Here is a 26,569-nt window from a genome sequence, read left to right as displayed (position 1 = left end):
GTGCGGACCCGCGGGGTAGACATAGTTTCTGGTCCCCGTTCCCTCCTCCGTGGGAGGCGGCCGCTGGCCTTGAGGCCGGCCTCTGTGAGACCCCGCGGGGCGTCGCTGGCAGGGGAGTGGGGGAAAGTTCTGGGGCGGGATGAGCAGTACTGTGGGTCCGCTAGAGGACTGAGTACCCTGGAGCAGGAATCCTGTGGGTTCAGAGGGTGCCGGAGGCCGGACGGGACCTCCAGGTGTGGGCTGCCTCGGAATCCCAGTCCGAGGGCCATCACCGGCCCTGAAGCGGCCCTAACTAGGGGGTAGCCGAGGGGAAGCTGCTGCTACAGTGATGCCCGTGACCGTATACTAATGCGTCGTAATTACGACGAGCTATGGAGGCAGTAAGATCCAGCATCCACATTCCTCACGAGTGACCTCCAGACTTAAGGGAGGATTTCAAAGGAGTCTAGGCGTCGATATTTTTTAGGTTTGAATTTGCTTCTCACTGATCATAACTTTCTTTCATTTAGTGAGCAATAAACAATATGTCAGGCTGGGAGTCTTATTACAAAAACGAGGGCGATGAAGAAGAAGAGCAAGAAGATGGCCTTGAAGCCGGTGGTAAGTTACATTGACGGATGCTGTTCTGTGTTAAGGACTTTCCCTATCTCTGCTGCCCAATGGCTTACTCTTCTCTCTTCAGAGAATCTCAAACGCTATTCTCCCTTTGAACTTTGCAGCACTACCCGAGGCTCTTTTATTTAAGTCCTGGGTAGGAACATTTTAAGTGTTTTTACTAAAAGTGAGAAACATAGGAGATACGTAACATAAAAGGGGAAATTTATTGAAATCTATATAAGCTACCAGCCTAGGGCAGCCCGTTTGGCGCAGCAGTTTAGCGCCGCCTGCAGCCTGGGTGTGATCCTGGAGACCCGGGGTCGAGTCCCACGTCGGGCTGGTCTCGCCGTATATTCTATTCTCTGATGCATGGAGCCTGCTTCTCCCTCTGCCTGTGTCTCTGCCCCTCTCTCTCTCTCTCTCTCTCTCTCTCTGTGTCTCTATGAATAAATAAATAAAATCTTTAAAAAATAATAATAATCTACTAGCCTAATACAGCCATTACCATTATTTTGGCATTTTGCATTTTTCCTTCACAGATCTTTCATTCCGATATTTCTTAACTATGTATGTCTGTTTTTCTTTGGTTCTGATTTTTTTTATAGTTAATCATAGTGAATATATATCTTTTCATTTTAATTTACAACAGTTTTCTTCCAAAAATATATTTTTTTAAGATTTTATTTGAGAGAGACAGAGCATGAGCAGTGGGGAGGAGGCAGAGGGAGCAAGAGAAGTAGACTCCCCACTGAGTAGGGAGCCCAACCCTGGGTTCAATTCCAGGACCCTGAGGTCATGACTTGAGCAGAAGGCAGATGCTTAATTGAGCCACCCAGGTACCCCACAAAAAAGAATTTTAAACATACATGCATAATTTTGTGTTCTACCTTTTTTCCTTAATGTATTATAGATATATTTTCCCTTGTAACTACATTTATGTTGTCTTTATAACTCATTTTAAGGTAGTGTAATTTATTCAGTCTACCTGCCATAGGACATTTTAGTTATTTTCAATTTCTTACTTTAATGAACAACATTGTGGGAAATTTTGCATAAGGCGTTTCCCTTATCTAATGTTCCTTTTAGATTGCTAAGAGGTAGAATTCCCTGGGTCAAGATAGAATTTTTGTTTAGGGCTCTTGACCTATAATCGCTGTATTGTTTTACAGATGGGTAATTACATTTATTGTATTAGAAAGCAGCAGTGTGAAAAAAAAGGGAGATAAACCAGACATTTTAGTGTTTTTATAAAAAACTCAGCATGACCTATGATGCCAGAAAGGAAAAAAGAATACCTGAATCTGATGAAGCCTCTGTACGTCCTCAGTAGGAAAGAACAGGATTATGTCAGTCTACACCAAAAGAATGCAGTCAGTAAAATCCAGATGCTGAAAAACTGTACATAAATAACACAACATTCTGATTCTTCAATGAATAAGATATAAGACAAAGATGGAGGGGGTATCTATAGATTAAGAGGCTTCAAACACTTTTTTTTTTTTTTTTTTTTTTTTTAAGGTAGGCTCCATGACCAATGTGGAGCCCAACTTGGGGCTTGAACTCATGACCTTGAAATCAAGACCTGAGCTGAGATCAAGAGTCAGATGCTTAACTGACTATGCCATCCAGGCACCCCCAAAGATACATATTTTTTTTAAGTCAAAACTAGTGTTTAGGAATGTTCACTTGAATGATAAAACTATAAATAAGGAACTGATTATTAAAAATCAGGATAGTGGTTATTCCTGGGAAGAGGGGTGGGCGTTATAATTGGCGTGGCTTTTATCTATTTGTTTTATATGAATAATAAACATAAATATGAATTCAAGGGCAAACATTTTCTTCTGTTTTTTTCCCCCATAGGAGAATATACATATTCAGGAAGAGATAGTTTGATTTTTTTGGTTGATGGTTCTAGGGCCATGTTTGAATCTCAGGGTGAAGTTGAACTGACTCCTTTTGACATGAGCATCCAGGTAAGACCACCTGGATAGTAGGGTGGGAGGTATCATCATGGTTGCTTTATTTCTCAGCTTTGCAGATTCAGAAACTTGATGTTGTCAGTGGCCCCCAGAATTAAGTAGATCACAGGACTGAGCAGCTCTTCTGAGACACTGATTTACCAGATTCTGACATTACTTTAAATGGGTAGACAGGATTTTCCTGGAATACTGACATCTATAATTGTGTAATTAAGCAAATTTTATTCCAAAACATACAAAAAAAAAAAAAAACAGAAAAAAAAAGGTGCTGTTAGCAGTTATGGACTTATTGTTGGGTTACATCTACTTATTGTTGGCTTTAACCTTTCACTTATGTAATTACATATGTTTCTTGGTATCAGGCTACTTGGGGGAAGATCAAGTGGCCTGTCCGAACTCGGTCAATTAAGTATATGACATGAAGGGGACGCAAATCCAGGTTTTCTGATTATAGTACTGGGCTGTTTTTCCCTCTTATAGCAGAATGTCCTTCCTGAGTAATGTGTTTTTAATTCCCTGATTTCTTGTGACAAGAACTACTTATACTTCCATTATACACTTAACTCACTCTGCCTTTTATTATAGTGTATATGCCCGTCCCTCTCACTGATTCCTGACTTTCCTCAAGGTAGGGGTCATGCCTTAATCTGATGCCATGTACAAATTCAGCAAATATATTAAGGTTCTACTATGTGCCAGGCACTTATGGAATTTAAGTTTAATGATAAGTTGAATATTAATTGAATTTTTATTTTGATTTTTGTTAGTGTATCCAGAGTGTGTATACCAATAAGATCATAAGCAGTAATCAAGATCTCTTGGCAGTGGTGTTCTATGGTACTGAGAAGGATAAAAATTCAGTGAATTTCAAAAATATTTACGTCTTACAGGAGTTGGATAATCCAGGTCAGTAGTAGTTTAAGATCCGCTTTTCCCTTACATTGGAAGGTCATGACCCTGAACAAAGAGGGATGTGGGAAAGGAAGTAGATGACCTCTTGACTAAGTGTATGCTTTCCTGCACAAGGGGGTTCTTCCTGGGATGTGGACCTTATGGGTTAAACACCTCTGGGGTAGAACGGGACCTTAGGCTCTTCTGTTAGCCTTATAAAAGAAGCATTGACGCAGTTATGATTTTTCTGCCCATTTGACTTCCTGTCTCTGACCAGGTGCTAAACGAGTGCTTGAGCTTGACCGGTTTAAGGGGGAGCGGGGGAAAAAACATTTCCAAGACCTAATTGGCCATGGATCTGACTACTCACTGAGTGAGGTGCTGTGGGTGTGTGCCAACCTCTTTAGCGATGTCCAGGTTAAGATGAGCCATAAGAGGATCATGCTGTTCACCAATGAAGATGACCCCCATGGCAATGACAGTGCCAAAGCTAGCAGGGCCAGGACCAAAGCTGGGGATCTCCGTGACACAGGTTGGCATTTTCCCTGTTCTTTTACATGGGCGCTGAATCTTATTGCTTCTTTCTTTTTATTTTATTTTTTAAAGATTTTATTTATTCACGAGATAAATAGAAAGGCAAGTTCCCTGTAGGGAGTCTGATGCAGGACTCAATCCCAGGACCCTGGGATCATGACCTGAGCCAAAGGCAGATGCTCAACCACTGAGCCACCCCGGTGTCCCTTATTGCTTCTTTATAGTCAAACATTTGGTTTTCTCCATTCAGAATGAAATGAAAGAATAAAATGAAGCTGGGGCAGACACCTGTGTTATATTCCTAATGAAAATGATGAGGCCATTCACTTTCTTTCTTTTTTTTATATTTATTTATTTATTTATTTATTTATTTATTTATTTATTTATTTATTTATTTATTTATTTTAGAGGGAGAGCAAGAGCGTGTGTGTATACTAGTAGAGGGAGGGGCAGAGGGAAAGAATCCCAAACTGACTGCGCTGAGCACAGAGCCCAACTTGGGGCTCAATCCCACGACCCTGAGATCATAATCCGAGCTGAAATCAAGAGCCCGATGCCTAACCACCTGAGCCACCCAGATGCCTCAATGCCATTCACTTTCTACAGGGCTCTACTAGAGTGAGCTTTTCTTGACTTTTTATGCTACCATGTATGGTGGTGGTTTGAATAAGTTGTCAGGGCATCTGGCTGGCTCAGGAGGTAGAGCAGCTTTTGATCTCGGGGTTGGGAGCTAGAGCCCTGCATTGAGTATGAAGCCTATTTAAAAAGAAAATAAAAATATTGAATAAGTTGTCATTATAGCATCTGATTCCTTTAGTGATTCTATAAGTCCTGAAACTACATTTTATTTTATTTTTTATTTTTATTTTTATTTTATTTTATTTTTATTTTTATTTTTTTAAAAGATTTTATTTATTTATTCATGAGAGACAGAGAGAGAGAGAGAGAGGCAGAGATACAGGCAGAGGGAGAAGCAGGCTCCATGCAGGAACCCCGATGTGGGACTGGATCCTGGGACTCCAGGATCACGCCCTGGGCCGAAGGTGGTGCTAAACCGCTGAGCCACCCAGGGATCCCCTGAAACTATATTTTAAAAAATATTTATTTATTTGAGAGAGAAGGAGAGAACAAGCGAGAGAGCACAGGCAGGGGAAGTGGCAGAGAGAGAGGGAGAGGAGCGGAACAAGCAGACTCCCCATCAACCGGGAAGCCCAATGGAGGGTTCAATCCCAGGACCCTGGGATCATGACCTGAGCCGAAGGCAGACAGACATTTAACCAACTGAGCTACCCAGACTCCCGTATAAGTCCTGAAAATGTTAATAGCCCATCTAGTTCTTTGCATATTTGGGTTTAACCAAAAAAACTTCTTGCTTGCTGAAAATTGTTTTCCCTCAACTTTTGTCCATCCTTGCCCCAGGTATCTTCTTGGACTTGATGCACTTGAAGAAACGTGGGGGTTTTGACATATCCTTGTTCTACCGAGATATCATCAGCATAGCAGAGGATGAGGACCTAGGGGTTCACTTTGAGGAATCGAGCAAGCTAGAAGACCTGTTGAGGAAGGTTCGTGCCAAGGAGACCCGGAAGCGTGTGCTCTGCAGGTGTGCTCTGAACTTGGGCCAGCCGCCCATGATCCCCTACCTAATCATAAGCACTGCACTGCATGGACCTCCTTGGCTACTTACCTCTGGGCGGTGCCCCACTGTGTGTGGCTAAAAACTTGCTTTATTTCAGGATAGCACAAACTATTTGGTTCTCTTGTATGCTAGTTCTTCAGAGTAACACGGCACTCCACTTCCTTGGGATAAACAGTTGTGGCCTGCTGCTGTCCTCAGATGCAGTCACTAGTATATCATCTGCTTGCTTCTCTGTAAATTGTGGTTAACAGTAATACCTGGTAAAGTGCTAGTGATTGTCACTGTTGTTGAGTATTCTGATTTCTTGTAAACTTGAGACCAACAGGAACCAGATTGTTAAATTGCCTTCTTTTTTTTTTTTTTTTTTAATTTTTTTAATTTATTTATGATAGGCACACAGTGAGAGAGAGAGAGAGGCAGAGACATAGAGGGAGAAGCAGGCTCCATGCACCGGGAGCCTGATGTGGGATTCGATCCCGGGTCTCCAGGATCGCGCCCCGGGCCAAAGGCAGGCGCTAAACCGCTGCGCCACCCAGGGATCCCTAAATTGCCTTCTTTTAGAGAGCTTTGCCTTTAGAATCCTAAGAGCTCCCCCCCAATTCCCCCTTGTTGCTTTCTAAAGATTCACATCAGACTTTCATTTTAGACTAGTTTCAGCATAAGGGAACATGACCATTGGTAGCTTTTGACCAGTTTTTAAGAGATTACTGACAATTCTACTAGAAAATTCATGAAATGGTTTTAGGGAAACCACAAATCAGCCCATTGCTATGGCTGTAGTTTGGCTCTCCTTTCCCCCTTAGGAATGATTTCTCTTTCCTTGCACAAGCACCCTGGCATCTCTTCTCCCTTCCTGAAATAATGGAGTATTGTTACTACAATTTGGAAATCTAGCACACATTTTGGTGGGGATGACGGAAAGAGTAAAATAGTGGTTAAATGTAGGTCCTGGAGTCAGATTGACTTGGACTGTAGTCCTGGTCCTTTTGTGCAACCCTGGGCAAGTTATATAACTTCTCTAGACCTCAGTAAAGTGGGAACAAAAACTGTACCACTTCATAGGATGGCTTATTTAATCAATATTAAATAAGATAACCCAGGCATAGTGCAGGGCACATGTAAATATTTACAAATGTTAGGTGTCAGTTTTATTCTGTGGAAGAGGTTTTTTTTTTTTTTTTTTTTTTTTTTTTTGGGAAGAGTTGTTATAGGATAATTGATATAAATAATAAGTTGGAACTGTTTGAGAATGAATAATGCCTTAGGCCTAGAAAATGATTAATGTTCTCACTATAATCAAATACTGGAATTATTTTATTGCATGGTTATTGTGTGCCAGGCACTGTCCTAAGTTCTTTGTTAACACACAAACTTATTTAATCTTTTTTTATTTTTATTTATTTATTTTTAAAGATTTTATTTATTTATTCATAGAGACACAGAGAAAGAGAGAGAGAGAGAGAGAGAGAGAGAGGCAGAGAGGGAGAAGCAGGCCCCATGCAGAGAGCCCAACGTGGGACTCGATCCAGGGTCTCCAGGATCACACCCTGGGCTGCAGGCGGCGCTAAACCGCTGCGCCACTGGGGCTGCCCTTAATCTTTTTTTAGAGAGAGAAAGAGAGCATGTGTGTGAGTAGTGAGAGAGAGAGAAAGAAGGAGAGAGAATCTTTTTTTTTTTTTTTGAAAGTGAAGTTGGGGAGGGGCAGAGGGAAACAGAAACGGAGAGAAGCAGACTCCTTGCTGAATGCAGAGCCCAGTGAGGAGCTTGATCTCACATCTCACGCCCTGAGATCATGACCTGAGCCGAAATCATGATTCGGACATTTAACTGACTGAGCTACCCAGGTCCCCTTTCACTTAATTTTTTTTTTTTTTTTAAGATTTTATTTGTTTATTCATGAGAGCCAGAGAGAGCCAGAGACACAGGCAGAGGGAGAAGCAGGCTCCGTGTAGGGAGCCCGATGTGGGACTCGATCCTGGGACTCCAGGATCATGCCCTGGGCCAAAGGCAGGCATTCAACTGCTGAGCCACCCAGGCATCCCATAACTTACTTAATCTTTATGATAACCCTTTGAGGTGGGTTGAAACCCACTCATTAATAACATAAACTTAAAACATTTCAGTTGAAAAAAAAATTCAGTTGAAGTTAAATATATATATATATTTTAATTTTTTTTTAAAAATTTTTATTTATTTATGATAGTCACAGAGAGAGAGAGAAAGGCAGAGACACAGGCGGAGGAAGAAGCAGGCTCCATGCACCGGGAGCCTGATGTGGGATTTGATCCCGGGTCTCCAGGATCGCGCCCTGGGCCAAAGGCAGGCGCCAAACCGCTGCGCCACCCAGGGATCCCATGAAGTTAAATATATTAAGTACCTTATTTTGCACCGTTTTTCACATTTTTCTTGCTAAGGTGTGACACAAATCATAGGATGTTCTACTGTAACTTTATTTATTTATTTAAAAAAAGATTTTATATATTTATTCATGAGAGACACAGAGATATATAGAGAGAGGCAGAGACAGGCAGAGGGAGAAGCAGGCTCCATGCAGGGAGCCCAACGCAGAACTCGATCCCAGGTCTCCAGGATCACACCCTGGGCTGAAGGCAGTGCTAAACCGCTGAGCCATCAGGGCTGCCCTGTGACTTTATTTTAACTTAGAGTTATGATATTTTCAGGATCGAAAGATAATGTAGTTCATAAATATGAAATTTAAGATTGGTAGGGAGGCTGATGGATTTGCTATTTTTGGTTAGAAATAGAACCAAGGTCATTTGAAGCCTGAGGCCAGAGTAGACCACATTGACCAGTGCTTTTTTTCCCAGTATACTAAAATTTAGAGGACACAACGATTTTTAAAAATTACTTTTGAAGGTTGTACATTTTTAAATTAAATGTGTTACATTTATCGTCAGTTCTCTTTCAGCAGCCTTTAGACAACTGAGTCTAACAAGCCAGAATAGGCTTAAACTAGGAAATCACTAAATGGTGTGTGTTCGTGGTAATGCCCGTCTGTGAGTACATACTCCATTACCAAATTGTTGTTATTATTTTTTAAGATTTTACTTATTTATTCATGAGACAGAGAGAGAGAGAGAGAGAGAGAGAGGCAGAGAAACAGGCAGAGGGAGAAGCAGGCTCCCCACAAGGAGCCCGATGTGGGACTCCATCCCGGATCCTGGAACCACGCCTTCAGCTGAAGGCAGATGCTCAACTGCTGAGCCACCCAGGCGTCCCTCCATTACCAAATAAATCTGAAGGTATGTTAGAGACATGAGAGACATACAGAGAGAGACAGAGATGTAGGCAGAGGGAGAAGCAGGCTCCATGCAGGAAGCCCAATGTAGGACTCGATCCCAGGACTGCAGGATCATGCCCTGGGCCAAAGGCAGATGCTCAACTACTGAACCACCCAGGCATTCCCTTTTTTAAAAATATGGTAAATATATTTGCACATTTCATTATTAAAGGACACATTTTCAAGAGGTCTTATTGCTGCATATGATGTTGGTATAAATACCCCGGAACCATATGTCCTAATGGAAAAATCCATCAGTTCTGAATCAGACATATCTGAGTTTGAATAATTTTTTTTTCAAATTATTTTATTCATCTATCTGACAGAGGGAGCACACAAGTAGGGGGTAGTGGCAGAGGAAGAGGGAGTAGCAGACTCCCCACTGAGCAGGGAGCCTGATGCGGGGCTTGATCCCAGAACCCTGAGATCATGACCCGAGCCGAAGGCAGCAGCTTATCTGACTGAGCCACACAGCCCCCCCCCTCCCTTTTTAAAAAAAAATATTTTATTTATTCATGAGAGACACAGAGAGAGGCTGAGACATAGGTAGAGGGAGAAGAAGGCTGCATGCAGGAAGCCTGATGTGGGGCTTGATCCTGGGACTCTGGGACCACGCCCTGAGCTGCAGGCAGATGCTCAACTGCTGAGCCACCCAGGCGACCTGAGGCATCCCTTTTTAAAGATTGATTTGGCATGAGTGAGAGGGGTAGAGGGAGAGAGAATCTCAAGCAGACTCCCTGCTGAGTTTAGAGCCCAGTGTGGGACTTGATCTCACAACCCCGAAATCACAGCATGAGCTGAAACAAAGAGTCCTACACTCAACTAATTGTACCACCCAAGTGCCCCTGAACACTGGTTTTTATTAGTTGTCTGTCCTTGGGAAAGTTAGATGACTTCTGAGTGTTTTCATCTGTGAAAAGGAGAGTAATAAGGTTTTGGGGTAGTAAACAACAGAAAATGACTCTTGACTAATTTCACATATTCAAACAAAATTCTGATCGAGGTAGTTTAGGAACCAAGGTGGCACTGGGAATCCAGATAGCAAGAACTAATGACAGTGTCTTTAGAACTGCTATCAGAAAGTATCCCCTGTGACAAGGTCCTTCCTTCATCACTGCTTATGACCTAGAGTCTTCTGAGATTATGTCTAATGGCTTAAGCGTAGGCCAGATATGTCCACCACTGACCAGAGGAGGGTACAGCACCTTGATTGACGTTCCCTCAAAACTGCAGTGGGGGAAGGGCTTTCATTGTTAAAAGAAGGGAGAAGGGATACTAGACAAGCAGAAGCAACAGATTGTATAGTATTACAGGGTTATTATGATTAAATGAGAAAATAGCTTTAAAGTGATACAGTGCTGGGTGGGCTCAATTAAAACCATCGTTATTTATTTATTTACTTACTTATTTTTAGAGAGAACACCCAGTCATGCTCTTCAGAGCTGGGGGCAAGGGGCACAGGGAGGTGGAGAGAGAATCTTAAGCAGGATCCATGCCCAGTGCAGAGCCTGACTTGGGACTTGATCTCATGACTCTGAGATCATGACCTTAGCTGAAATCAAGAGTCAGATGTTTTGGGGTTTTGTTTTGTTTTGTTTTGAAATATTTTTTTTTATTTTTTATTTTTTTAAAAGATTTTATTTATTCATTCATGAGAGACACAGAGAGATAGAGAGAGAGGCAGAGACACAGGCAGAGGGAGAAGCAGGCATCATACAGAGAGCCTGATGTGAGACTCCATCCAGGGTCTCCAGGATCACGCCCTGGGCTGCAGGCGGCGCCAAACCGCTGCGCCGCCGGGGCTGCCCTAAAATATTTTATTTATTAATGAGAGACACAGGGAAAGGCAGAGACAGAGGCAGAGGGAGAAGCAGGCTCCCTGTGGGGAGCCCCATGTGGGCCTCGATCCAAGGACTCGAATCACAACCTGAGCCAAGGGCAGATGCTCAACCACTGAGCCACCCAGGTGCCCCCAAACAATCATTATTTTTATTTCAGTACACTCTTTATCATTATTTTAAGTAGTTAACTATTCTGAAACTAATTTTTGTGGTATAGACTCTGAAGATGATAATATAGCAAACTACTGTATTATTAAAACACGTTTGGGCAGCCCGGGTGGCTCAGTGGTTTAGCGCCACCTTCCGCCCAGGATGTGATCCTGGAGACCCAGGATCGAGTCCTGCGTTGGGCTCCCTGCATGGAGTCTGCTTATCCCTCTGCCTGTGTCTCTGCCTCTCTCTCTGTCTCTCACGAATAAATAAATAAAATCTTAAAAAAAATGTTATATTTATATTCTAAGAATTTGGATTATTGGAGAGAATAAGACAAGGCTTAGATACCACAAAACAATTTTAGCTAGGAAAGCAAAATCTTTCAGTCCATGGTTTTTTATTTTAATCCCCTCCAGGTTGAAGCTTAAGCTCAGCAAGGATACTGCACTCACTGTCGGCATTTATAATATGGTCCAGAAGGCTGTCAGACCTCCTCCGGTGAGGCTTTATCGGGAGACCAATGAGCCAGTGAAATCCAAAACCCGGACATTTAATGTAAATACGGGCAGTTTGCTTTTGCCTAGTGACACCAAGAGATCTCAGGTAGGCCTGCCTTCTTGTTGAATTTTGTCTCATTGAAGAGTTAACAAGGAGGGAGACACTGATCAGCCTAACCAGTTAAATATCTTTCTGTGCTCATCTTTGTAGCTAAGCTGTTAAAACACAAAGCCATTACTCTTTGGAGCTCTGGCATCTAGATCTTTTTTTTTTTTTTTTTTTTTTTTTAAGATTTTAATTTTAAGTAATCTCTACAGGCAACATAGGGCTTGAATTTGCAACCCTGAGATTAAGAGTTGCAAGCTCCTCCACCAGCTGAGCCAGCCAGGCACCCAATCATCTAGATCATTGATACCTTGACAGCTAGAAAGTTAGAACCAATGTTTGAAAGAGATGTCAGTGGAAACTTTAGCTCTTGACCACTCTCTGTTCTGCTCTAACAGTTGAATTCCTTACTTGGGCACAGTAGCAGAAAAAGCTTCATAGTTAAATAGGGAGATGAGCTAGGGAAAGTATGTTAGGTGTGCAGTGCACTTTTTCTGGGGAGAGTTTCCTCCTTCCAATCAAATTTTTCCTGTGCTTTGAAATGATACACATGTGCCTTTCTTAATCTGAAGGACAGACTGAAAATGCAGAACATTGTCTGTCTTCTCTCACCTTTGTTCAATCGATGGAAGGATTAGATGTCTAAAATTAAAATCAAATGAATCATCCTTTTTAATTATGCAAAATGTGGGAGAAAATCTGAGTTTTTTTGCATAAGTTCAGGACCCAGAAGGATCAACTAAGTGACTAAATATTATTATTATTATTATTATTTAAACATTTTTAAAATTTTTATTTATTTATGATAGTCACAGAGAGAGAGAGAGAGGCAGAGATATAGGCAGAGGGAGAAGCAGACTCCATGCACCGGGAGCCCGACGTGGGATTCGATCCCGGGTCTCCAGGATCGCGCCCTGGGCCAAAGGCAGGCGCCAAACCGCTGCGCCACCCAGGGATCGCCTAAATATTATTTTGATTCAACCCATGAGAAATGTTTTGGAGCACAAATCTCGAGCCAGAGTGTTCTGTCCTACTTTCTTTCTTTCTTTTTTTTTTTTTTTTTTTTTTATTCATGATAGTCACACACAGAGAGAGAGAGAGAGGCAGGGACACAGACAGAGGGAGAAGCAGGCTCCATGCACCGGGAGCCCGACGTGGGACTCGATCCCGGGTCCCCAGGATCATGCCCTGGGCCAAAGGCAGGCTCCAAACCGCTGCGCCACCCAGGGATCCCCTGTCCTACTTTCTGAAGGAGAAGACAAGAAATTTCCTCTTCCATTTTGGAAGTAACTAGTTATCCATGTTGGTTTATTCATAGGCAGTAGCTCTTCTGGTCATGGAGTTTCTTGAGCCAGTGTGCCTACAAAAAAACTCGAGGGCTCTGTTTTGTTCATTAACCTCAAATCTGACTCTGTTGCTAAGTTCTGTTACTAGTCGTGTATCTTTTTTTTTTCAAAGGTTTTTTATTTATTCATGAGAGACAGACAGACACACACACACACACACACACACACACATACACACAGGCAGAGATACAGGCAGAGGGAAAAGCAGGCTCCATACAGGGACCCCAATGTGGGACTCAATCCCGGGTCTCCAGGATCATGCCCTGGGCTGAAGGTGGCGCTAAACCGCTGAGCCACCTGGGCTGCCCACTAGTCGTATATCTACAGCCACAGTACAAAATTAAAGTTTGGAGGGAATACTTAATATGTGTGTTTGTGTGTGTGTCTGTCTCCCACACTCAGACCCACCGTGGTGCCTTACATAGATCCTCTTGATAAATAGGCATGGTTTGAGTGTCTTTTGTGGGTCAGAGATGACACTGAGGGTTCAGTATTTGTTAACTGAGAGAAGGAGTCAATGCCTGAAGAGCATAACCTTCAGCACCAGAGAGATGGTCGTTTAAAGCCCAATTTGATCGTATAACCTAGAGCAAGTTTCCAACTATGAAGCCTCAGTTACTCATCTGTAAGATGGTTTTTAACACCTACCACCTAGGACTGACACAGACGATAGATTGGATAATGAATATAAGATTCCTGGCTGGCACTTAGTAAATGTTAATTCCCTATGGTAGGTAGGAGGCAGATGCCCTTGGTGAGACATCCACCTGTTCCTTAGAAGAAAGCTGATTCTAACCTGCTAGTGTCATGTGGCCATCATTTTGCATCTCCATGTTGCCTGTGTATGTGGCCCTTGTGTTCCCTTTCCTTCAGAACTATGGGAATCGTCAGATTGTACTAGAGAAAGAGGAAACAGAAGAGCTGAAACGCTTTGATGAACCAGGTTTGATTCTCATCGGTTTCAAGCCCTTGATAATGTTGAAGAAGCACCATTACCTGAGGCCCTCCCTGTTTGTGTACCCTGAAGAGTCCTTGGTGAATGGTACGTGTTATAGACTGAGGGTAAATAAATGAGTAACAGAAGTTAGTTCTGCTTGGAAACTGGATAGGATGTAACAAGGGAGTTTTTTTTTTTTTTTTTAAGATTTAATTTATTTACCCATGAGAGACACAGGGAGAGAGAGAGAGAGACACGCAGAGACACAGGCAGAGGGAGAAGCAGGCTCCATGCAGGGAGCCCGATGCAGACTCGATCCCGGGACTCCAGGACCACACCCTGGGCTGAAGGCAGGTGCTAAACTGCTGAGCTACCCAGGGATCCCTGCAATGGGGTATTTTGAAAGTGTTTCATGCTCAGATAAGTTTTGGAAATTTGGGACTACACAAAGTTAAAGAGATTTCTTTAGGACCTCTAATACAGTTATATGTTAGTATCCAGGAGGGGCTAAGGAATTCGTTTTTTTTTTTCTTTTTAATATTTATTTATTCATAAACACAGAGAGAGAGGCAGAGACACAGGCAGAGGGAGAGGGAGAAGCAGGCTCCATGCAGGGAGCCCGATGTGGGACTCAATCCCGGGGTCTCCAGGATCACACCCCAGGCTGCAGGCGGCGCCAAACAGCTGCGCCACCGGGGCTGCCCAGGAATTCGTATTTTTAAAACTCCTATGGAGTTCTTTCTTTAAGGCATCAGATAGAGTTAAAAAGGAAAAAAAAAAAAAAAAAAAACACAAAAAACCCAGTTTCTTCCCTAGTGTTGGCAATTAAAGGTGATATGAACTAGGTCATTGTGTTTGTGCTGTCCAGACCTATATTCCTCTGTGCTATAGCTAATGAACCCCTGGATTTGACCTGGTTGGCTTTTCTTAGTAACTGGGGCTTATATCATTAGTCTAAAGATAGTAAAAAGGACCTAATGTTAATAATTCACACTCTGAAATGGAGTATTTGAGGCATCTAATCTCATTGCTGTCCCTACTCTTTCTTTCTGTGTGTCTGCTACCCCCACTTCCCTTCACACCTTACTTATTGAAGTATCATAAGCCCTTTTAAGAAAATGGAAGAGAAATTGTTGGCTTTTAACATGCACTAAGAGGGAAAAAAGGAAGAGATACCTTTAGGATACAGATCCCTGGGACATTTGTTTTCCAGGGAGCTCAACCCTGTTTATTGCTCTGCTCACCAAGTGTCTGGAGAAGGAGGTCATGGCAGTGTGCAGATACACCCCCCGTCGGAACATCCCTCCTTATTTTGTGGCCTTGTTGCCACAAGAAGAGGAGCTAGATGACCAGAAAATTCAGGTGACACCCCCAGGTATGTGAAAGATAATTTCAGTGCTTCTGAACCTTGCTCAGAGTTTGGAATCCCTTATAGGGTCCCAACTCAGAGCTGCTGAACCAGAGTCTCCAAGGACGGGGCCTGGGAAAGGTGTATTTTTAGAGTTTCACAGGTGGATTTAATGCAGAGCCAGGTAAAGCTGCCAAATATGGTTGTGCAGTGCACAGTGTGCGCAACTGTACGAGGCATCTCTGCATCCACACTAAAGATTTTATTTATTTATTTATTTATTTATTTATTTATTTATTTATTTATTTTTAATTTTTTTAAAAATTTATTTATGATAGTCACAGAGAGAGAGAGAGGCAGAGACACAGGCGGAGGGAGAAGCAGGCTCCATGCACCGGGAGCCCGATGTGGGATTCGATCCCGGGTCTCCAGGATCGCGCCCTGGGCCAAAGGCAGGCGCCAAACCGCTGCGCCACCCAGGGATCCCAGATTTTATTTATTTATTCATGAGAGACACACAGGCAGAGATACAGGCAGAGGGAGAAACAGGCTCCATGCAGGGAGTCTGATGCAGGACTTGATTCTGGGACTCCAGGATCACGCCCTGGGCCGAAGGCAGGAGCTAAACTGCTGAGCCACCCAAGAATCCCATGACAAAGTTTTTGGCTCAACTGCTGACACCTTTTTACTAAAAGCCATTGTTTGCCACCTTTGCAATGTTTAATGTTTGGTTTGTCCTCTGCATACACCAAGGCAATGAGGTTTAGTGGAAAGACCATAGCTTTTGAGGTCAGACTTGATTTATTCTTATGTGTGGGAAAGTGTACTTTCTTTAGTCTCAGGCCCATCTCTGCCACTTGTTACCTGGCTGACTTGGGCAAATAATTTAATCTTTCTGTTTCTATTCCTTATCTGCAAAGTTGAGAATTCTGGAACACTTTTCAGGTTGTTTCCCATATGAAATAAGTTAATAAATGTATAAGTGCCTAGTACAAAGTAGCCAAAAGATGGTAGGTAGTCTTCTTCTTGAGCCATGCTAATAAACAACTATAAAGTAACTCTGTGGAAAAAAAGCTTTTTTTTTTTTTTTTTTTTTTTGAGGATTTTATTTATTTATTCATGAGAGACACACACAGAGAGACACAGGCAGAGGGAGAAACAGGCTCCCTACTGGGAGCCCGATGTGGGACTTGGTCCCAAGACCTGAGGATCACAACCTGAGCCGAAGGCAGATGCTCAACCACTGAGCCACCCAGGAATCCCAACTCTTTGAAAATGTTATATTTGTAACCCTGGTCATTAGAATGCTGAGGAATAGCTTTATATGTCGGTTAGTGAGTTCTTGTCTCTCAGCTCCAAGCTCCTCCCGTTCTGCTCTGTTCTGCTGAGGTGGACACTCTCCAAACCCAGTGTCCTCCTTCGCCAGCTGACTCTGTCAGGCTCTGTCAGTGATGGGTGCTAGAGGGAAAGCGTAAGGCAGAGGCCAGCAAAGGGACCTGCTCCTTCCTTTTGCTCAGTGCCGTTGGCATTGCCAGCAACAGCCTTTCACCTGGCAGCAGCAGTTGGTTCCAGTCTAGATTTTTAAGACTCTTTGAGCCTGACAGAAACTGGAACACAGATCAGCCTGATGACCCTTCCACTTTCCTTTTAGCGTGTGTGTGTGTGTGTGTGTGTGTGTGTGTGTGTGTGGTGGGCGGGTGACGAGGGGAGAGACTGAAGCTCAGAGGGCCAGATGGAGCTGGGACTCAGCCCTTCCGGGAGGGGGCACTACCCAACTGGCTCTGGGCATGTAAGAAGGCCAGAGGCTGGAACCGACTGCCACTGGCAGGTGAAGAGCCCTAGTGAATGCCGGCAGGGGCAGGGACAGGAGGGCATGGCAAGGAGTAGCCTGCCTCCCTCTCCACTCTGCAGGCTCCAGAGGGAGTCAGTTAGGCTGACAGTAACAGGAATCAGCTGATAAAGGAGAAGTCGGGTTGTCAGCCCCACAGTCCCAGCCCCAGCCTCACAGGACACAGAAGGGCGAATCTGGAGTTGAGACAAATGACAATTCTATAACTGAAACCTTTTGTGAAGTCAAATCTCAGAAAACTCATCTCCCCTTCTTCAGGCTTTCAGCTTGTCTTCTTACCCTATGCTGATGATAAACGCAAGGTGCCCTTTACTGAAAAAGTCATGGCAAACCCAGAGCAGATAGACAAGATGAAGGCTATTGTTCAGAAGCTCCGATTCAATTACAGGTGAGTAGTGGGTCCATCTCAGGCTTTCTTTTGGAACCGTCTCCTGAAGTGAGAGGATTGTCTTACTCCCAGGCCGCTGCTATGTAGGGGAAGAAAGTGTTCAGGTTCTTTCTCTCCCCATGTCCCACCTCCTCTGTCTTGTTTTTGTACTTCCATGGCCCCTCTTCCTCTGTGTCTCTCTATGCCCACTGTTGCTCGTAACAGACAGGTGGGCAGGTGTTGTTTGCCTTTTACTTTATTTATTTATTTATTTTTTAATGTTTTTTTTAAATTTATTTATGATAGTCACACAGAGAGAGAGAGAGAGAGAGGCAGAGACATAGGCAGAGGGAGAAGCAGGCTCTATGCACCGGGAGCCCAACGTGGGATTCGATCCCGGGTCTCCAGGATCGCGCCCTGGGCCAAAGGCAGGCGCCGAACCGCTGCGCCACCCAGGGATCCCTGTTGTTTGCCTTTTAAACTAGTCCTTGGATTCCCAATAAATTGAAAATTGGAGAGAGGAAAGTTGACTCAAGAGGGAAGATTCCCTGCTGTTTGATTTGGGCTGTTTTCTCAGCTGACCCTGGGCCTGTGCTGCCTCCGTCGGGTTTATTTAATAATTTTATTCATTTGTTATTTTTTTTAATGTTTCAGTGTACTTATGCTATTATTCTTGTTTTACTAGAAGTGGCAGCTTTGAGAACCCAGTGCTGCAGCAACACTTCAGGAACCTGGAGGGGCTGGCTTTGGATTTGATGGAACCCGAGCAGGCGGAGGATCTGACACGTAAGACAGCTATGGTGGGGCTCAGTGGTTCTTTCCACAGAGCTTTTCCTAATGGTTTCCCTCTGGACTGAGAGGTGGATGCATTTTCTAGCACCCTCTAAAGACTCAGCCTTGTCCTTCCAGCCGTATCTGAGAGATTTTCTAGACCAGCATAGGCTGCCTCTGAACAGATTTGGCTGGTTCTTTTTGTTTATGAGATTTTATTATTTGAGGGAGAGAATGAGTGAGCAAGAGAGAGAGCTTGAGCTGGGGAAGAGGGAGAAGGAGAGGGAGAAGCAGGCTCCATGCTGAGCATGGCTTGATCCCGGGACCCCAGAATCATGGCCTGAGCCAAAAGCAGATGCTTAACTGACTAAGCCACCCAGGTTCCCCAAGATTTGGCTGGTTCTGTAATGAGAAGAGAGGAAAGTGCCAGACTTCTGAGACCTGCCTTTGAACGAGGCCACTTTGTGACTAGATATCGGTAAAAGTAAAAAACAAAAACAAAAACGGAAACAAATCTGTAATATTTATTGAGCACTCACTTTGTGCCAGGCACTGTTGTCCTGTGTATTGTTGACTGTTAATTCTGGTAACTATGAGAGAGGTGCTGCTGTTGTCCTTATTTTCTAGAGAAGGGAGGGACTTGCTGAGGCACGAAGTAGTGAGCGACGAATCTAGGTTTAGAATCCACGGAGTCTGGCCTGGAGCCCTTGCTCTGTGCCACTGTGCTTACTGTCTCTCCTTCAGACTTTATGTGCTCTGCCTGAGAAGATCCTCCTTGTTACCCAGCGTCAGGAAGATTGGCCTGGCCTCCTCGGTTGAGCTCTGAGCTCGCTGCCAGTCCCTTTCTTGATTGTAATTCTCTTACATATTTCACGAGAGGACATGCAGAGTTTACTGATGTCAGTAAATGCCCAGTGGGAAACAGATGGGATTTGATGAAGGCTCTTGACAGACATTGAAAGAATCCAAACAATTAATGTAACCTGCTTAGCTTCCCAGGTATTAATGATCTCTTTTATGCTAAACCAAATAGCCCCAGCACGAGAGCTATGAGAGCCAGTGTACCCGTGCTGTGGCATGACCATTAGCCAGATCTGTCAGGAGGACATTGCTGGGGTTAAGTGGCCCATCTCTCTGGATGGCCTTTTTTTTTTTTTTTTTTTTAAGATTTTTATTTATTTATTCATGAGAGACACAGAGAAAGAGAGAGGCAGAGACACAGGCAGAGGGAGGAGCAGGCTCCATGCAGGGAGCCCAATGTGGGACTCAATCCCACATCTCCAGGATCATGCCCTGGGCTGAAGGCGGTGCTAAACTGCTGAGCCATCCAGGGAACCCCGAGCACTCCCATTTTTAGAGGAGAAAAAGGGAAGCAGTCCCAGCAAAGGAGTCCCCTGTAGGGTCAACGGAGGCCCAGGAGAAAAATCAAAATTGCATGGCGTCATGAAGCCAAATGGAGAAAGTGAGAAAACAGTCGCTTCAGTGAGTTATTAAGAGAAAACCATTATCATTGTGTCAGAGGGAAGCAGATACACATCGGATTAGAAGTGAATGAAGATGGGCAGCCCAGTGGTTTATCACCTGCCTTTGACCCAGGGTGTGCCTGGAGTCCCGGGATCGAGTCCCACATGGGGCTCCCTGCATGGAGCCTGCTTCTCCCTCTGCCTGTGTCTCTGCCTCTCTCTCTCTCTCTCTCTCTGTCTGTCTCTCAAGAATAAATAAATAAATAAAATCTTTAAAAAAGAAAAAAAAAGAAGTGAATGAAGAATATAAAAGAGCAAAGAGTCAAAGCTGTGTGATGTCTGAGCGGTAGGAGACCCGGGTCCTAGAGCAGATGTCCACCAGGCACGGCAGCTGCAGTTCCGACCAGAGCCTAGCAGAAAGGACAGAGCTGGGGACACAGGCTCGGGAGTCACGGACATGAGGGGACGCTGGAGGCGGTGGCAGCAGACAGAAAGGAGGGGCTGAGGAGATACAGGAAAAACCAGAGTAGCCAGAAGTGTTTTGAAAATAGGCAGGAAGAGAAAATACAGCTTGCAGTAAAATTACAGGACAGGAGCCAGGATGCAAGAGGCTGAGGCCCTGGTAAGGAACAGAGAGAATGCCATGGAACAAAAGGGAACAACTGTGTCCAGGCAATTCCTGAGCATCAGGACCGAGATGTGGTTAGTATCTCCTAAGAATGTATCACAGTCCCCATCTTACCTATAAAGAAACTGAGTTTCAGGCAGATCCACGAGATCCCAAGGATACTCAAGTTAGTACTCGGCAGAGCTGGGAATCAAATCTGTATCAGCTGTTCCAAAGCCTGTGTCCATCACCGCCCGTGCTGAAGACCAGGCAACTGACTTCCTGATTCGCCTAAAGGCCATGGGGGGTTGTGGGGGGGTGGGGCAGCGGTGGGGGCAGCCCGGGTGGCTCAGCGGTTTAGCGCCACCTTCAGCCCAGGGCGTGATCCTGGAGATCTGGGATCGAGTCCCACATTGGGCTCCCTGCACGGAGCCTGCTTTTCCCTCTGCCTGTGTCTCTGCCTCTGTCTCTCTCTCTCTCTGTCTCATGAATAAATAAATTAATTAAATATTTTTTAAAATGGGAGCACTCTAGGTGGGTGACCTTGGGCCCCAGCTTGCTGTCACTTTACTTTTTACTAGGTGGCCTCCTCAGGCTACACCAGTGGTTCTGAGTGCCTGGACCAGTAGCACTGGCATCACCTGGAAACTTGTCAGAAATGCCAACTTTGAGCCCTTTCCCAAGCAGACTAAACCTGAAACTCAGGTTGGGACCCGGCAATCTGTGCTTTATAAGAGGCCTTCCAGGTGATTTTGAGACATGCTACTACCTCTAGCACACTGGTCCTCAATTTTGGCCGTACGACAGAATCATATGGGGACTTAAAAAAATCTGCCTTTTAGGCCTCATGCACAGACCAATTAAATCAGAATCTCTAGGGTAGGGTTTGGACATCAGTATTTTTTAAAAGTCCTAGCTGGTTCCCAGGTTGAAAACCAGAGTTCTTGCAGACACTCGTGTAGACTAGGACATGGGGCTTCTGACTAAGCAGGTGCCCAGTTTGGCTGTAACTTTGTGCCAGGAGCTCCCATCAGTACTCTGCAAACATGGCAACTTGAGGAGGCGATGAGACCCCTCTCATCATGCCTGCCCTGACACAGCTCACATCACAAGCTCTACAAACCATACATTGGTAAGGTAACAATAAAGAAAACAAAAATACTGTTTTTTCTGCAGAGATTTCTTTTTTCCCATTGTATTGGTCTTGGGGAATGTTCCTGCCATCCCAACCGGACCCCAATGCCCCTGGCCTCCCCTGCACCTCACATTCCATCTATCAGTTCTGCTGCTTCTCAGGTTTGTGGTCTCTTCTCCCCACCCAACTTTGGCCATCTGTCTCCCCTTCCTTCAGTTCATACTCCACACACAGCTCGGAGTGATCTTTCTAAAATGTAAATGGGATCATGTTGCTCCCCTGCTCATAGCCCTTCAGAGTTTCTCTCCTGTTCTCAGGATGTCTAAAGTCCTGGGTGCGCATTCGAGGCTTCCCTGACCTTACCATGACTGCCTTTCCAGCCTCCTTGCTGGTCCTGCCCTCCTGACACTGCTTTGAAGCTGTATGTCACCTGCTGTTTCTTACCTTTACTTTCTCCCGCTTGGACCAGCATTTGCCTGAAGAAGAACACTCAGCTTTCCAGATTTGGCTGTGGAAAGTCTTTCTTGACTCCTACATTCCAGTGTGCCTTGTTCAGTCCTTTATGGCATTGCCTCCTACTGCATTTATGTTTTTACTCCCTCTTTACCCTGACCAGACTATAAGCCCACTGGGGGCATGGACTCTTGTTTGGAACCCCAGGCTCTAGCCTAGTTCTTTTTTTTTTTTTTTTTTAAGATTTATTCATGAGAGACATAGAGAGGCAGAGACACAGGCAGAGCGAGAAGCAGGCTCCATGCAGGGAGCCCAACGTGGGACTCAATCCTGGGTCTCCAGGATCCCGCCCTGGGCTGAAGGTGGTGCTAAACCGCTTATCCACTGGGGCCGCGCTCTAGCCCTGTTCTTGAACTCTATCACTCCTAGCTCTTTGACTTTGGGCAAGTCATGTAACCTCTTGGCTTTCTTCTGTAAAACAGGGAGAAGAATTTACCTACCCTCTAGAGAATTAGATTTTTAAAAATAAGTTTAAAGCCTTTAGAAAGATGCCTGGCTGTAGTAAGTGCTCATCAAATGCAATTGTTCGAAGGTACTTGATCAATATTAGAGAGGCTTCATTGAATGCTTTCATGGCCGGGTCAGCTGCCTCCTCCTGGACCTTCCCCTGGCTTCCCTAACTGTAGCAGTTAGGAGCTTTCTCCTCTTGTCCACATAGACTTGGAACTGGGCAGGAATTCAGGACTTGTGACTCACCTGGCCACTCTTGTGTTTTGTTTTCTAGTGCCTAAGATTGAAGCAATAGATAAAAGACTGGGCTCCTTGGTGAATGAGTTTAAGGAGCTTGTCTACCCACCAGATTACAGTCCTGAAGGAAAAGCTCCCAAGCGGAGACAAGGTAAGGAGCTGGGTTATTTTTTATATTGTTTATCTGACTCAGTCTGTCCTTTGATCACGTGGCATGGTGCCTTAGTACCTTACCCAGTGCTCTGTAAATGCTATTGGGAGGAAGGACGGACGGATGGACTGTCAGACTTAACCAGAGTGAGCACCACTTTTGGGTAAACTGATAGCACTTACACTACTTTGAACTCTCTTCTAGGTGTGGTGCAGTTTTGACTTTATGCTTCAGTGAAGCTGCCTTATTAAAACACCTTCCAGGGGCATCTGAGTGGCATAGTCAGTCAAGTGTCCAACTTTTGGTTTCAGCTCAGGTCTGATCTCAGGGTCATGGGATCAAGCCCCATGTTGGGCTCAGTGCAGAGTCTGCTTTGCTTAGGATTCTCTCTCCCTCTCCCTCTGCCCCACCCCATGTGCGTGCTCACTCACTCAAATAAGTAAATCTTAAAAAAACAACAAAAAAACAGAACAAACAAAAAAGCAAAAACCCCCTCCCATGGTGTTCTAGGTAGGCATCATAGCTTTATGGAACATGGTTACCTGGAGCCCAGATCACAGGAGGGCGCCTGTGTAGTGTAACCAAGATGCCACTGTTAGTATTTCCAATCGCTCCCTCTTGATCCCCCCCCTTCCCCCCCCAGATGATGAAGGTCTTGGAAGCAAAAGGCCCAAGATGGAGTTATCTGAAGAGGAGCTGAGGGCCCATGTCAACAAGGGCACGCTGGGTAAGCTCACTGTGCCCATGCTGAAGGAAGCCTGCAGGGTGTGTGGGCTGAAAGGCGGGTTGAAGAAGCAGGAGCTGCTGGACATACTCACTAAGCACTTCCAGAAGAACTGACCAGCCAGCCAGCCACCCTTCTGCACTACAGCCAGGCTGCCTAGTTTTGTTCTCATCAAGTTAAAATATGTTTCTCCTGAACCAGGAAGAGTCTGCCTGATAAAAGTCAAGAACCTTACACTTATGGACCTTACATTTAGTGGAGACTTTCTGTTGCCATGGAGACCGCATAGTCCTCCCACTTTGCTGTGCTTTACTGTCTGAATAAAGATCCCTAACTTTGTACTATACACTGTTCTTTAGTGTGAAAGAGAAAGATGTGTCTGCCTCACATCCAGAGATCACTTGCCACTGGCTATCAGCTTAATTTTCTCTCCCATTAGGAGCACATCATCATCATAACGGAAACATATATCCGTGGAGGCAGCAGAGTGTAACAATTAAGGACAGGTGAACATACTTCAGAAATGACAAGCTCTAGCAATAGTCTTCCCATCTTCTGGCCTCCTACCTGTTGGCCCTTTCATTGCATCTTTAATGCAGATCTAAAGATCAGATTTCAGAGACCATAAGAAGGTAACATTTCTAAAAAAAAAAAAAAAAAGAATGTAACATTTCTAATCCTGGTACCATTTGCTTCATAAGTAAATAGCCCCCTTCATGCTGCATTTGTCTTAATGTGACATTCAGGTATATGAAGATACGTACATTTTCTGTTGCCCTGAGAATTTGGGTTCCAGCATAAGTGAAATGAGTTGTTCCTCCTATTTTTCAGGGGAGCTATAGTAAGATGAGGAGAGCTCCTAGTATTAGGAAAGGGGGAAGAGGAGCAGGGTGTCTTTCTCTTTGTGTGTGTCCCTCCCCCCACAACGCCATCCATCTTCAATCCTCTCTGTACCTTTCCTGCTCTTTCTGTTGCTACTGCTTTTGAAGAATTATCCTGAGAGAAGGAAGGAAAACATCTGGAAGAGTTTTGCATCCACCAAGGATGGCTAGAGATTCAGAATTTGTAGGGTGTGTGTCTTTTAGGATGAGAATAAGCATATCATGAGACATTGGAAGACTCAAATTATTCTTGTAAGATTTTCAGTTTTGGATTTTTTGTACTCTGAGCATTACAAGGTTTTTTTGTTTTGTTTTTACTTGGAAAGCAGATGCTATGTTCTTGTTTGACTTTCTTTCCTTTTCTGGGGGAGAGGGAAATTAATTCTCCACTTAGATGCTTTTGAGGCTATAGGAAGATAATGCAAAGCCATTTAATACAGTAAGTGCTCATTCTTAGCACTTACTAAGACCATCCCTCTTAAATGCAGCATGCTTGGAAACCCTAGGCTCTAGAGGATATTACTAATACTACAAAGATAGATGCGAATCAGGCTAGTCACAAGTAGGAGAGTAAGAATGAGTACCACTACTAGGCCTTTGTTTTAAACCCTGGATTTCCTGGCGAGTGAGTTCCAGGCTTTTCTATGCACTCCTGAGGGACTTTACCCAAGTCCAGGCTCCTTTTCCTGGGTTATCTTTACAAAGTGAAGAGAATGAAAAAGCTCAAGGTAGTGTGAATGATGTTAGAAAAATAACCATTAAAAAAATAATAATAAGCATCTGAGGTCTGTGATACGTAGCAGTTGTACGATCTCTGTGAATTAATGACACTTGCCTTCTCTGCTTGTTGATCCTCCAGGAGGGAAGAAACATGTCCAAACGTAATTTGGTTGGGCTTTTGTAAACTCTTAAGTCAAATTTAGTAAATGTGCATCTTGAGCAATTTACCTAGCCTTTCAAGCCACAGTTTTCTCATGTTTATAACAAGAGTGATAACGTGGAATGGTGAAAATGAGAAAATATGTAACACGGTGCTGAGGAGGTAGGTAGTAGCTCTGAGCCGGCTAACCCCTCTGGCTGCAAACAGGCTTCAGTCTGCTGGGGGAGTGGCGGGGGGGTGGCTTGGGAGGGGACAGTGAACTGGCATATGCATGTCGCCAGCAGGAAGGAGGGGGTCGAGTCCTTGCGGAGCGGCCCCCTGGGCAGGTGGAGCAGCAGCTGGCTGCAACTGGAGAGCACCAAGCAAACACATTCACATATGGATGTATACCTCCAGGCCAGATGCAGAGGAAACACCTGGTTATGTCTTGTTTTATTTTTTTAATTTTTAAAAAATTTTTATTTATTTATTCATAGAGACAGAGAGAGGGAGAGAGGCAGAGACACAGGCAGAGGGAGAAGTAGGCACCATACAGAGCGCCTGACGTGGGACTCGATCCGGGGTCTCCCTGGGCGATCACGCCCTGGGCTGCAGGCGGTGCCAAACCGCTGCGCCACCGGGGCTGCCCTGGTATGTCTTGTTTTAAAGTCTTATTAAAATATTAGAAGAAGGGGCACCGGGTGGCTCAGTGGTTGAGCCTCTGCCTTTGGCTCAGGTCATGACCCCGGGGTCCTGGGATCGAGGATATATATATATATAAAGAAAAGCAAAGTAGGATGACCACAACCTCTGAGAGAGATTAACCATCCACTTCCTCTCCCTCATCTAGAAATTCCAACCTCAAATCCATATGGGGGAAAACACACACCTGCTATACTTAGCTGGATGACCATCCAGCCTTTCTGGTTTGTGCCCAAACTGTCCCTGAATGTGTAATAATTTTTATTGTAACTGACTGCATCAGTATGAAGGCCAGTCCCACGTGGGATATACTTCTGGCCACTCGGAAGCCGCTGGGAACATTTCCCTTTTGGGCCCTGCCAGCACCTCCAGTGTTGTCATGACCCTAGTTTTGACATGTCCATATTTATTGCTGTGTTGACCTGATAGCCTCATGCCCTCGATGTCACCAATCCCCACAACCTTATTGTCTGTTGCTATGTAACAAATCAGCCCAAAACTGTCGGCTTAAAAACAACGAACGCTTATTGTCTCTCACAGTTTCTGTGTGTAGGGAGCTTGGGAGTGGATAGGCTGGCTTGAAGTCAGTCATGAAGTTGTATCAAGATGTTGGCCAGGCCTGCAGTCATCTGAAAGCTTGACTGAGGCTGGAGGATCCACTTACAAGAAGGCTGATTAATCTTGTTTT

General features: G+C 44.5%; 1 protein-coding gene across 5 annotated transcripts in view; it reads left to right on the top strand.

The window, feature by feature from the left end:
* Nucleotides 1–23,785, top strand: part of XRCC6 (X-ray repair cross complementing 6) — a 55,649-nt gene extending 31,864 nt beyond the window's left edge. For all 5 annotated transcript variants that reach the window (XM_041755721.1, XM_041755726.1, XM_041755725.1 and 2 more), the window contains exons 2-13: nucleotides 510–600; nucleotides 2,461–2,573; nucleotides 3,347–3,485; nucleotides 3,748–4,002; nucleotides 5,424–5,607; nucleotides 11,355–11,541; nucleotides 13,761–13,929; nucleotides 15,038–15,199; nucleotides 17,280–17,409; nucleotides 18,074–18,174; nucleotides 22,602–22,715; nucleotides 23,359–23,785. In XM_041755721.1, coding sequence (XP_041611655.1) covers nucleotides 525–600; nucleotides 2,461–2,573; nucleotides 3,347–3,485; nucleotides 3,748–4,002; nucleotides 5,424–5,607; nucleotides 11,355–11,541; nucleotides 13,761–13,929; nucleotides 15,038–15,199; nucleotides 17,280–17,409; nucleotides 18,074–18,174; nucleotides 22,602–22,715; nucleotides 23,359–23,555 — 1,827 coding nt within the window. In that variant the 5' untranslated portion in view covers nucleotides 510–524 and the 3' untranslated portion in view covers nucleotides 23,556–23,785. The remainder of the gene's footprint in view (nucleotides 1–509; nucleotides 601–2,460; nucleotides 2,574–3,346; nucleotides 3,486–3,747; nucleotides 4,003–5,423; nucleotides 5,608–11,354; nucleotides 11,542–13,760; nucleotides 13,930–15,037; nucleotides 15,200–17,279; nucleotides 17,410–18,073; nucleotides 18,175–22,601; nucleotides 22,716–23,358) is intronic.
* Nucleotides 23,786–26,569: the final 2,784 nt, after the last annotated feature.

Source organism: Vulpes lagopus, chromosome 5, assembly GCF_018345385.1.
Source record: "Vulpes lagopus strain Blue_001 chromosome 5, ASM1834538v1, whole genome shotgun sequence".
NCBI lineage: Eukaryota > Metazoa > Chordata > Mammalia > Carnivora > Canidae > Vulpes > Vulpes lagopus.
Note: the sequence above shows the minus strand (reverse complement) of the source record. Positions and strands in the feature narration are given on the sequence as shown.